The sequence below is a fragment of the Teleopsis dalmanni genome, chromosome 2, assembly GCF_002237135.1.
Source record: "Teleopsis dalmanni isolate 2A chromosome 2, ASM223713v2, whole genome shotgun sequence".
In the NCBI taxonomy this organism is placed as follows: domain Eukaryota; kingdom Metazoa; phylum Arthropoda; class Insecta; order Diptera; family Diopsidae; genus Teleopsis; species Teleopsis dalmanni.
Genome location: NC_051847.1, coordinates 225,460,570 through 225,473,814, shown reverse-complemented (window position 1 = coordinate 225,473,814; position 13,245 = coordinate 225,460,570). Strand labels below are relative to the sequence as shown.

Sequence of the window (13,245 nt, the reverse complement as noted above, 5' to 3'; positions counted from 1 at the left end):
AAAAAAGTGAAAAAGTTGAAATTTCCTATTTTTGAAAAAGTCTGCTGACTTTGATCCCATACACATTAGATATTGATATGCATCTGCATTATTTACTTCTGTTAATGAAAGGCTAATTTGCATAAGATACATTATTTATTTCTTTTTTATAGTAATAAATTTTATTATCTTATCTTTATATAGTGTTCTAATAATCCAATTTGAGAGTTTATCTGCTTTTTTATACTTGAAAACCATTTTTATGTATGTTAACGACCATATAAAAATATTTGAAATAAATACTAAAATTTAGTTTATTAGCTTGGTTAACTCCCTAGCTGCCACAAAAATTGGGTTGGGGTTCAGCATTTAATGAGCTTTATACTGATGTTATGTTTATCAAGTTTTGTTTTTGTTTACCACCCACAGGTAAATTCGGTTAAACAATATTAATAGGTAACCATGTGCTGCTGCCCACATTCGCTAAAGTATTTTTCAGCAACTGAAATAATCGACAATATTTTGGCAATATGTGCCACAAGTAATACGAAGTATTTATGTATAAAGTCTGGCTACAGCTCCAAGCAGACTTGTTGCACTCTGACATAGTTGCAGAGATATGTAGAATGCAGCAATTCCGAATTTAAGATAAGTCAACTTTATATCCAAGAATATATTGTGTGGCGGTAAAATAATAGAAACATCAGCTACAATAATAATCAATAATGAACACAAGAGATAAGCTTTAAACGCGAGTATTTTATGTACAGTATCGAAAATTTGTATTGAAACCAACAACAGTAACTGGAAAAGCAATAGCAATAGCAATAGCCATAGCACAATGTGTAGCAACAATAAATGTGGCCACAGTAATTGCAGTATGCCAAATGTATTGCATGAAGATATGGGTTATAAGATAGAAAATAAAAATACAAAATACTTGCTCAAAGAAAAGTAAAATTTATATAAAATGTGAAAAGATAAAAAATATGTAACAAAAAAAAAGCGTTAGTATAGTCGCAGCATATTCAATAGCAGCTGAAATCCATTATTTGACAGTCCAGCAACTCGTGATTCAGTTCATTGATTACAGCAAGACGAACGCCCAAAACTGCATTGTTGCATATTTTGGTTTTTTTGCATCTGAGTTTTGGTGTTTTGATGCAAATTGTATGTTAGCTGTGCAACAGTTGCTGCAACATTACAAACATTACTAACATTACTAACATTAACACGTAACTCATTAGCTTAATGGAAAACTTGACAAAATACCAGTAAGGATTTATTAATTAAAATCTTTTTAGCTTAAACTACACTGGACAAATTTCTTCTCATTTACAAGTAATATTTGTTTTGTTTTATTTTTTTGCAATATATAAATAAAAAAAGTATTTGTAAATGCACATACTCTATTGCATTTAATGCAATAACCATAACCAATGCCAACTCCATGCCTCTTGCAGTTTGCAACATTTTTTAACATGCGAAACATTTTTCTATCAAATTAGTACGAATATGAAGATACAGACACATCAGGATATGACTATATGACTAGTAACAGTTAAAAGAATATTTTTTGTTAAATAATTAATTGCAAAATCAATGTATTTAAGAGCTAAAACATATTACAGTCAATTAAAGCAAAGTAATTCAATTATTTTTGTAAGCTGAAACACCTTCTCAGCATCAGAAACATGTTGCCGCCGCTATTGTTGTTGCCATTGCTTTTAAGCAAACGCAACACACACAGCAATACATCTTGCAGGTATATGTATGTGGTGAATGTTTCATTCATTATTCTTGGCTTAAACTAGATTAACACCACAAAGCACTTACGATACGATACCAATAACGTAAGTAATTCCAATTTCTTTACGTTGTTCTGCTAAGTCCAATGTTTTTTACAGTTTCTTTATTTATTTGTTTACATTTATAATTGTGTGTGTGTTAGTATTGTTGTTAGTTTCTGCAGCAGTTTAATTTTTTGTTTATTATTGATATTGTTATTACTGTTCACTGTGCTAGTATATGAGTATTTCTGTAGTGCCAAGCTCAGCATATATATTGGACTACATCGCAGTAAGCAAGCACAGTTTGTTAACAGTCCTAGTCGCGATTCTAGGAGGTTAAAACAGTAACAGTGCTAGCAGTTTTTTATTTAGAGAATCGCGTTAAAATATAAATAAATAAAATAATAAAAATTTTCGTGATATATTCGTAATTTAACGTCCTTAACTCTATTGTGATTTTTAAAATGAAACCATTTGTAAGTAAGACTAAGAATTTACATTGTGTTCAAATTTAACAGTGTCCTTTTCTGAGATTCAAATTACTGTTAAAAATATTAAAACTTTAAATTGTGCATATCTAAGCAAAAACTCGCAATCTGTCAGTGTTAGTAAATTCAAACATTTCAAAAAAAATCTTTTAAGGAGTGTAAAATAATACTATAAATATTAATATAAAATATTTATATTATTTAAAATAGTTATGCTTATTTAAAATACGCATAACTTTTCCAGTATGTCAATTAAGGCAGAGGACTAATGAATTAAATTGTGTTAATTTAAATATATATAATAAAAAATAAATAATAAAATTAAAAAAGAGATGTGACAATATAATAAATATATAAATTATTACTAGTAGCATAGAATTCCTAATATAAATCATTATACAATAGATTATATCAAATATTTGAAAAGAAATTAATGCATTTGAAAGCGAACTAAAATTTAAGTAAAAGTATCATACATTTTTGACATATATATATTGTAACTGAATTTATCTTTTCTATTAAATTTTTTTTAATAATATCGTTTGGTGATAGATTTAGTTCACACTTCGAACTGTAAGTGTGAGATACACGATATTATTGCAAAAAAAAATTAATGCTTTCAATGTTAGTTATATAGTTAAATTGATCCTTTTTAACATTCTGTAACCGGTAAACTGTATTCTCTTCATAAGGCGACAAAAGTGTTCAAAAATTAAGCTAGGGGGTGTGGTAAGCTTTAACCTCTATTCAAGTCAAATAGGAGCCATTTCTATAGGGACATACTTAGACGAAAATGCACTATTAGAGTTGTCATGATAATAACAATTTGTAATATGTATATTCATATCGTAGCAGTATTAGTATAAATATTTTGTGCGTCATTTAACACAGTCATTTAACACTATTAGATTATTCATTAAACTGATTTGTAATGAATTGTTTGCAATATATCTTTCCAAATATTAAATGGAATATTAATCGAATATTATGTAAAACGTAAAGCAATGAGGCAATTATATATACAATCAACTTAAGAAATTTAATTATTTTAATCACTTAGTAAACCAAATTAAATGTAAAAATAAATGAAAAATATTGTAGTTTCTATAGATTTGCGGTTGAATGACTTTAACTGGTTATAGTTTTGATTGAAGTAAACGCAACTTGACTTATGAAAAAATTGTATTAAGGAGCAATATTATTAATTATTAACAACAGAAATTTTGCAAGGTTATTAGATATTAGTTTAATTAATTTAAAATACCATTTTAAGCAAAGAAAATTTGAGATATTATAAAATATTTATGTTATTTGCGCCTATAACATAATGAAACTAAGAGTAACTACATTTTTTTATAAATATTTTTTTCACTTACAGTTCATTTTAGCTGCGCTGCTTGTTGCAACGTGTTCAGCCTATCCATACGGTGCTGTCTCCACACAATTTCAACATTTGGACCCACATAGTCATACATATTCTTATGGTTATTCCGATCCAAATTCGCAAAAACATGAATCTCGATCACATGATGGGGTCACACGTGGCTCCTATTCCTATGTAGATGGTCATGGTCACCTTCAATCACTATCATATACAGCTGATCCACACACTGGATTTAAGGCAGTTGGCACAAATCTACCAGAGGCTCCATCACCTATTGCTGTTGCTCATCAAGCGGCAGCTCATGCCTATGTGCCATACTCTCATGCTTCAATTGGTCATCCCGTAGTTTTAACTCACGGTGGCGTACCAGTGGATACACCAGAAGTTCAACATGCTAAAGCTGAACACGCTGCAGCCCATGCTGCAGCAGCTGCCGCTGCACATTATCCCGGTCATCATCTATACAAACGTTCTTTATATGGTGGCAATTGGGCTTATGCTCATCAATCTCTCGGACACGTACCTCTTACACACGGTGGTGTTCCCATCGATACACCTGATGTACAAGCTGCAAAAGCCGAACATTATGCCGCACACGCTAAAGCTTTGGGTGCTTATTCTCATGCTTCACATTCCACTCATTCGATTGCTCCTGCTGTGCATGCTCATGGTTATCATATTCCTGTTATACATAATGGTGTACCAGTTGAAACTCCAGAAGTACAACATGCCAAGGCCTCTCATTATACAGCACTAGCTGAAGCTTCAGCAAGAGCTGGACCAAGCGGTCATGACGATGGGCACTATGACGGACGATGGGATGGTGGTCATTATGATGGTGGCAATTATGGTGGTGGTCATTACGACGGTGGCAATTATGGTGGTGGCCATTATGACGGTGGCCATAAAGGACCAATACATATTCCAGTTATTCATAATGGTGTACCAGTTGAACCTGCAGAAGTCCAACATGCTCGTGCAGCTCACTTAAGTGCCTTGGCTGCAGCTAGCCATGGTGCGGGTCATCATTATTAAGTAAACTCGATCGATAACAAATACAAACAGCTTTATGTGGACAAGTAGTGAGCTACATCTAAGTTTCAATATGAATTCTATTAATACACCATTCGCCATTTTAACATATAACTATTTTAAACACTGTCAATTTATACTTAAAATACTATTGTGATACATATTTTATATGCTCTTATTTCTCCCTTGACTTAATCATACTTTTTGATTCATCCAATTTGAAGTGATCTATTTCTTCAATCAACTTTTTCTGTCTTTATTCTATATCCATTTAATGCTCTTTGATATCTGTTATCTAATTCGTCTGTTATTGAATCTATAAACTAAGTACTTCTTAACTATTTGAGTTTCATTTTCCTCACTGCTGAACCATCACATGGACCAACAATTAACGATAGCGAACCGAAGACTCTCCCTAATTACGAATGCTTGAATATGATATTAAATACGAAATGATACTGTAATAAAATAAATATACAATCAAAGAATTTGAACACAAATAATTGATGTCTTTTACTGAATATAAATGCAGAAGTTGTCAAAATTAGAATTAGCGTGAATTGGGTCAACCACAATGTTGACTTATGGAAGATCTTTCAACCCAAAATATGATCAATAATTCCATGAGATAAAAAGGTAATTTGGAACGAATTAAAGTAGCAAAGACTTAGAAGTCAGCATTTCATTAAGGTATGAAGTTTAACCTCATCCTACCATTAACTACCAATAACTTTTTACAGCGACGGAGCAACATTAAGATGATTGGAATGGATTCCAATTGCGATATGTAAAAATGCCGATATATATTATTATTAAAAAGTATACTCAAATAAACTTTAATAAAAACTGGTATCCTTATTTTTGACATAAACTGTTATTGAAAAAATTTAATTTAAAAAAAATTAGTTATTAAAAAGCAATATTGAACTGAAATAAAATAATAGTTGAATAGTATTTAATAATGTTTATTTGTTCAACACAAAAAGCTTTAGTGACTTCAATTATGACGATGTTTTGCTATATCGGTATATCTGGTGATCGATTATCTCCAAGTTGTAAAATATTGGAGACAACGGTTATGGAGCGTATTTGCACCGAACAATATCCAAAATATATCTCAAATATATACAAGGATGAATTGGTCAATACGAGTGAAACTTATTCCGTATTCAGATTTAAAAGTGACCAAAATTCATATTTCGTTACTTTTAAAGCAAGCGGGTTGCATATTTGTGCGTCCCTTCAAGTTATTGACACGGACCACTATGAATGCATCAGTTATAAGCGTATAAGGCCCGTTGTAGCCCCATATAGTTATATGCGTTGCATGAGTTTACACTTGAGGCTAGGAGATGATCTACTGCAATATTGTTTCAAGGGAAGCAATATTTTGGAAAATGCTGAGCCACAAAATTTTATTGCTTTTCATTATGCCAGTACTGCCTTGTATCAATCGAGACAGATTGTAAAAAGTATCGCATCACATTATAGAATATCTTCAATGTTATTGATAATCACAATTCTGATATCATTATATAGTAAATAGAATTCATATAAGTTAATAAATTATTCTTTGAATACGTATGAATTTATGCTAATAAATATAAACATTTTTAACTTAGTTCAATTTTAAACGGTCTTTTTCAAGTCTCTTATTTTTAAAAGTAATTAAACACATAGTTCACTTTAAATTTTTAAAAATCCATTTCTTAATAATAAAATTAAATTACCAAATGAATTACATAATAATTTACTCAAAACAACTTTACTTTTAATAGAGCAATTATTGCTCCATTGAAGTTGAAAACTGGATTCGATTATTTGGTATTTAATTCTTACATGTGCTATAACTTTCTTTGAAAAAAATTTTTTATTCACACCCTTTATACATGACATGAATAAATATATTAAGTTAATTAATATATTTGTAACAGAATAAGAAGAAAACATATTAGGTATTGGTTTCTTATTTTTTATCATAAGTATTATTAATCACAACACAGTTCGAATAGTAATTAATCTTCATCTCAATATGGTTTGAGCTTTTATAATAGACCTGTGACAATATGGAATAGTAAGACAACAAGAAAATACATTTTTGACTCAGTTTGAAAACAGATGAGACTGATTGGTACAATCTGTGTCAGGAAAAGAATATTAGTTCCAGATCGGCTTTATCTATCTGATATTAAGAAATCCGCAGCAGGTAATATTGTGATTTTTATTCAAAGAGTTGAGGTCCTGTCTTCGGACAGGGTTATGTTATATTCGTGATCGGAGTAAGTAGTAAAACAAATACAAATGATTTAATGATATACTTTAATGAATACTTGTTTAGTAATTTGTATCTGCAAACGTGCATCATATTAAAATAATGTGGAAAACAATTTTGTATCATTCTAAAGGTAGAGAAAAAATCCGAACAATTGTCTAAGTTATATATATACCAATTAGTATTAAATGGTGCGAACTGTATGACTGCAATTCTTGATAAAACGCTTACTTGAAACCATCGTCAACCATCAACAAAAGTTACCACAAAAGCAGCAAAGGTGTTCTCTGGTTGTACAAGACTCGACATCCACCGTCAGGATGGGAATTATAAAAGACTTCTAGAGTCTGATTTTGCATAATGTATGTAAAGAGTTTGTGTAAAGAGTGTTAAAGCAGTAGTATGGCCAAATATTACAATAATGTATTTTATTGTAGATCTTGATTGCTGATAGTATAAAATATATTGAAACAATGAATTTAAGCACATTTAATTATATTATTACAGTGATTATATTTTCATATATTTATGCAGACGTAAGCATAGACTCATAGAAATACACGTTTTATGTGATATGCATGTGAGAAATACAAAAACTATTAAGCAAAGTGAAAATAAGATGCAAGTATAGCAGCAGATGTCCAACTCAAAGTTGGACTGAAGTAAAGTCTATGAAATATGCAGATTGATTTGCTTTTGAGTCTATCTGAGGCAATAATTGCTCTATAGATTTAATCAAATGTAGTGCAGTAATGAGCGCAATGCTCAGAAGTAATTAAATTCATCGTGGACGCAGCTTCCAATATCGAATAGAGCCATATGGAATGATATTAAGTGTAAATTATAATATTTTTGCGGATATGACTAGTGCAATATATATTTAGTATCGATAAGATAAAATATACTGTCACAATATCTGCATTTAATCCTATTGGTATGCATTTGACTATTTATATGTGAGTAGTAAACATAATATCATATCATATGATATATCTCTTTCTGTTGACATTTTGTGTACATACAAAGATACCACAGAGATTGTAAATATTTGTATTTTAATATTGTCTATTCGATCAGTGAAAATAATATAACAGTAGCAGTATGTGCTATAGTAGCATATATGTATATCTCTGTTTTGATTCGTCGAGAATCAAACTTTAGCTTTTTAAGGAATTCTTGAACTAGTCTTAAAGTTACCTGATGCGTGTTTACTGCCTTGACTGCCTTGATTGACGGTCTGCCAGTATCGCGATATTTTTTTCCTGGTATTTTTGTTCAATATTGAAAAGAACCAGTGCTTCCCAATGCTTCTTACCTACTCGAGTTTGTCCCCTTCGGCATCTTCCTCCGCAAGCGAGTGTCAGTGAACCATGCGATTGTGCCGCCCATGAGCTAAATGTATTAATTTGTAACATTATCTATGAAGGTCAATGAAAATTTTTACGATTTATTCGAAGGTTTCTAGAAATGTTGTAAAGATTTTTCTATGTTTTTTGTTCTTCTTTCAGATCGGCTACGCTACAACATAGTAAGACAATACTTTTCTTATAATAATATTATTCAGCTAAATTTTATTCTTTTCTGTTTTTGGTATCTTTATTACTTTAATAGGGAAACTTTGCTTAAACATTCTCTAGTCCAAAAAGAAAAATTGAATTTTAAGCCAATTCATATATAAAAAATAAAATCTAACAGCCTACAAATATGCAATAAAAAATCGGTGCTAGTTCTTTAAAGATCTCATATAGATCTTGCCGGTACATATACAAGAATAAACTGTATTTGCGAATGCCAAAACTTATGTTAACATTATTATATCACAGCAGAAAACATTTCTTTATGTTAAAAATATGTTAAAGTAGAGGTACAGAGAGGTATAAAGTGGTATATTTTTTTTTTTTAAATTTTATTTCTATTCTTTTGAAATTGCACAAAATATAAAATATTTAAGGTCTTTATTTTAAATTATATTTCTTAAGTTACAAGTCAGATGTTCTAGTTAAGTTTTTCTCCTAGTGGAGGTCCAATGCTTCACCAGGAGGAAGTAAGTGAGTAAGACATGTAATATTTATTTCTTCTCGGTAATGCCTACTTCAAGAGCGTTTTCCGTAATATAAAAAGTTCCTTTATTTTGCTTCATTACATCCTCTTAATCTCTTAGATAAGTATGAAAGTTTTTCAAATGGCTAATCTAAGTTCATAGTCCCTAACAATAACTCTTATTAGTTTGGTAGTAAAATCATTTTTAACGTTTTTAAAAAAGATTATTATTTTCCCAGATATTTGAGTTAAGCAGTCTAAATATTAACAGGCAGATTAATTCATAAAATTAGTGCGATATAATGTCACGGCATGACAGATTCTGGTCGTGAGTTTTATAGAGTTCTATATAGTCTTAAATGTTTTTTAGTCTGCTTTTAGAGAGCTTATTCATAATTATTTAGACATTTCCGAAAACATTTGGTTTAGCCTTTACAAACGATTTTTTATGGTATAAATGTTATGCTGTGAAAATTTTAGATTTTTATTGTGATTAGCTCTAAAACATTTTCGATAGATTCTGTAATAGCTTGAATTGTATCTAACTTCCAATTAGCTTTGTGAAGGGAAGCGACCTATAGTGATTTGTGGTGTTATGCATATTTTTTTAGTATTTGCTATAAAGTTCAGAGTTGTGCGTAAAATATTCAATTTAATTTGATATAGTTATTGTATGTACTCTCTTCAAATTAAATACTAGAATTTACGAGTTTAGAACTTTTATTTCTATTTTATATATATATTTTGAATTCGTTAATACATATTGAAAATTTAATATAACTTAATGAAAAATATTAAAACAACACAGTTTATAGGAATAAAGATCCAACGTCCAGAGTACTATTATTTTTATGCCACACTAAAAAAATGATCAATTTCAAATTTAAAAAAACTTCTGTAGATATTTTGTAATATTTTACTTACACGATGGGTCCACGAAATTGACTTTTAGTATTCTGAGCCAATTGTAACAAATTATCTCTACTCCAAAGCGAGGAGGTTCTAACCACTCTGGAACCTGATTCACCATCAGCACCAGTTTCACCATCAGCACCTCCTACACCTCCTATATCCCCTGCTCCACCTGGTCCACCTTGACCACCCGCACCACCCGTACCACCTACATCACCTGTTTCTCTTAGCATTCCGAATTCATTTAAACTTGTTGTTCTTCCAATTTCTACACCACTACCTGCTAAACGACGGCTATTTAAATCGATTAAACTATTCCATTCATTAGACCATGGAACATCATTAGCTACTACTCCAATACCATTATTTTGTTCTTGAACATTAGCTACTTCAGGATTATTAGCTCCGCCAACTTGTAAATTTTGACTTTCATCTACCGCTCCATTAACATCATCTCTTGTTAATTGACTATTTTCCCAAGTATTTTGTTGTGGTACTTCGCCAATTAGTAAACGTTGTTCCTGTAATTGGTCAGAAAGCCATCCGCCTTGTTGACTTGCACCATTATCAGCACTTACTGCATTTCGATCTCTGACATCAGCAACAGTTGCTATGTCTGGATTAATATTTTGATTAATCAATTGGTTTGCAAGCAATTGATTTTGTTGATTCAAATTAACATTTGCAATTAAAGTATTTTGTGAGTTAGGGATGCTGCCATCTTCTGAAGTAACAGGATTTAAATCAGCGGCTGCTGCAGTGCCTTGCTCAATTAATTGATTAGGGACAAGACCATTTAGTTCAGTAGGAGCAATGTTTGCAATTAAGCCACTATTTCGATCCAGAGGAGAATTAATACCTTGAGCAGCGAATTGGTTGGAAATCCAAGCATTGGGTTGGCTTTGAATAATATTCGGATTATTGGAGACATTATCGACATTAGCGCCGTTAGCAACTAAAGTATTTTGTGAGCTAGGGCTAGTCTCATCTTCTGAATTGATAGCTTGAGCAGCGAATTGATTGGAAACCCAAGCATTTGGTTGGCTGTGAATAATATTCGGATTATTGGGGACATTATGGACATTATCGCTATTAGCAACTAAAGTATTTTGTGCATTTACAATATTACCATCAACGACCGCAGGACGATTCTGATTAATGGCTACAGGAATAGCTTGTTGAAGTAATTCATTGGGAGTCCAAGAATTTGGTTGCTGTCTAATCAATACAACATTAGGATTGATAGCACCATTGATATCTTGTAAAGGTAATTGGTTAGTAGTTAAAGCACTTGGTTGCTCTAAGTTTCCGTTAGAAACTAAACTGCTTGATTGGACTAAAGTGCCTGTTTGACTAGCATCTATATTAGCGATGTGTGCATTAGCATTCTGTACGTCATTGACAGCGATTGCTTGGTTTGGATCTCTTATTGTATTGATGCTTTGTTGAACTAATTGGTTACTAAGCAAAGCACTTGATGGTATGGACGCTGCTTTTGTAATAAAAGCATTGTTTTGATTAAGAGGAGCACTAATGCTTTGAGTTGCTAATTGATTAGGATCCCAATCACTTAATTCACGTATGGCTCCATTAGAAATTAAAGCAGGGTTTTGTTCGAGAGGTGCATTGAGACTCTGTGTAGGTAAGTGATTCGGAATCCATGAATTGGGTTGGCTTATTGCAGCTTCAGCGATAATTGATTTTTGTTCATTGTTAATATTACCGTTCACAGTGATGAGTCCACGTGAATCTAAGTGAGTATCTAGTCCTTGTTGAGCTAATATGTTGGAATTCAAGATTTCTTGCTGACTTATAGCATCATTGGGGACTGCAATAGCGTTAGGACTGACGGCACTGATGATGCCTTTTGTACTCGGTTGGTTGGTAAGTAAAACAGTAGGTTGGTTTCCAACCAAAGATGAAGCTGAGGCGATATTTTTTTGAATCAACTGGTTAGCGAGTAAAGATATGGGTTGTGTTGCAATATTTGAAGACACAGCAGCTGTTTCTAGCTTATTCGTGAATAAATTAGTTGGTTGCGTAATAACAGACTTGGCTACCAAAGTATTTGGATTTATGCCAGTACCAATATTTTTCGCTACAACTTGATTGTTGTATACACCTTTGGATATATCCAACGGATTGTTGGTAATTAATTCAGAATTTACTTGGTTAATCACATGATTATTGCTTTGTAAACCATTGACTGCATTTGGACCAATAGTAGCAATTCTACTTGCTACAACTGTGGAACTAACATCCGTGTGTAATGCATCCTTTGCATTTGATATTATAGGTATTTGTGCATATGTTCCATCTGCTACGCCATCATTTTTCAGAAGAGCAGTACCAACTAATATATAATCAACGGTAAATAATTCAAAAATCGAATGTAAGGATATTTTAATAATTACCAGTAGAAATTAAAGGTGGGCTGTGTTGAGTAACAATTGCCGGAGCGACTATTTGCTTATTTATAGGCTGAAGGTTGGGCAAAGTTGAAATTTTAGCATCATTCCAAATTGACGTTAATCTTACAGAATTCACTGATAATGTTAATATATTTTTTGTTAACTAATGATTTAAAAAAAAATAAAGACATGAGCAATTTTATATTACCAGAAGCGCTGTGCTTTTTTGAATTTTCAGCTGTTACATCATCAATCCATTCGCCTTCATTACCGGGCTGCGGCTTGTAAGAGCCATCATCAGCATCTTCAACACTATCTTTCCAGCTGCCATCGTCGTCAGGTTTGCTGACAGAAATAAGAGATATAGGTTGTAAAGAGATGCCGCCAATTACAGTAGTTGCTGGATGGCTTATCACACTACCTTTGACGTCCACAAAGTGGAGTTGGGAAATAAGCGAAACCAACAATGCCTGAAAAGTGTCTATTAGATATTATAATTATTGGAGATTTATTTAAATTTTACTATTGCAAGCTTCATTTTTTGAGTTCCGCTTAGTTGTTATAAGCAAACGCTTAGTGCTGCGTTCAGTTAGTTATTAAACCTAAAGTTTTGCTGAAGTTGTTCATTTCTGATCATTTCTGTTAAATGCAGTTCATTAGCATAAGTGCAGCTTAGAACAGAAAAGAATAAACTAACATTTGTAATTATCTTAGTAAGCACGAAGAAATGTTGTTTAATTTGTTGATCATATTTGTTTAGGGTCACGTTGCGGTGTTCAAACTTCAATAATCCTGCAGTTTTGACTAAGGATATGGTCAAATCCACTCATCGAGCGAGATACAGCGGTCTCAAAGAAAAATCAAAGAAAAATTTTCAATCTAAAAATCTTTAACATTCCAAAAACTGTTAATTTCTGTTTTTAGTCTCTTCAATATA

At 31.7% G+C, this 13,245-nt stretch overlaps 2 protein-coding genes across 2 annotated transcripts; one reads left to right on the top strand and one right to left on the bottom strand.

Annotated features, from left to right (window-relative positions):
- Positions 1-2,064: 2,064 nt before the first annotated feature.
- On the top strand, positions 2,065-5,176 carry LOC119685139 (histidine-rich protein PFHRP-III-like). Its single transcript, XM_038099347.1, has 2 exons — positions 2,065-2,245; positions 3,636-5,176. Exons 1-2 carry the CDS (start codon positions 2,234-2,236, stop codon positions 4,674-4,676), a joined length of 1,053 nt encoding a protein of 350 aa, XP_037955275.1. The 5' UTR covers positions 2,065-2,233; the 3' UTR covers positions 4,677-5,176.
- A 4,554-nt stretch (positions 5,177-9,730) lies between these two features.
- LOC119684098 lies at positions 9,731-12,921 on the bottom strand. The gene is made up of 5 exons (XM_038098047.1): positions 12,832-12,921; positions 12,517-12,778; positions 12,312-12,443; positions 9,910-12,250; positions 9,731-9,844 (listed from the first exon to the last, which is right to left on the bottom strand). Exons 1-5 carry the CDS (start codon positions 12,844-12,846, stop codon positions 9,835-9,837), a joined length of 2,760 nt encoding a protein of 919 aa, XP_037953975.1. The 5' UTR covers positions 12,847-12,921; the 3' UTR covers positions 9,731-9,834.
- Positions 12,922-13,245: the final 324 nt, after the last annotated feature.

Coding starts and splice junctions, on each gene's coding strand:
- LOC119684098 (XM_038098047.1), bottom strand. Junction 12,444..12,516: donor AAAAAAGCACAGCGCTTCTG/GTAATATAAAAT, acceptor TAACATTATCAG/TGAATTCTGTAAGATTAACG. Junction 12,251..12,311: donor CCCACCTTTAATTTCTACTG/GTAATTATTAAA, acceptor ATTATATATTAG/TTGGTACTGCTCTTCTGAAA.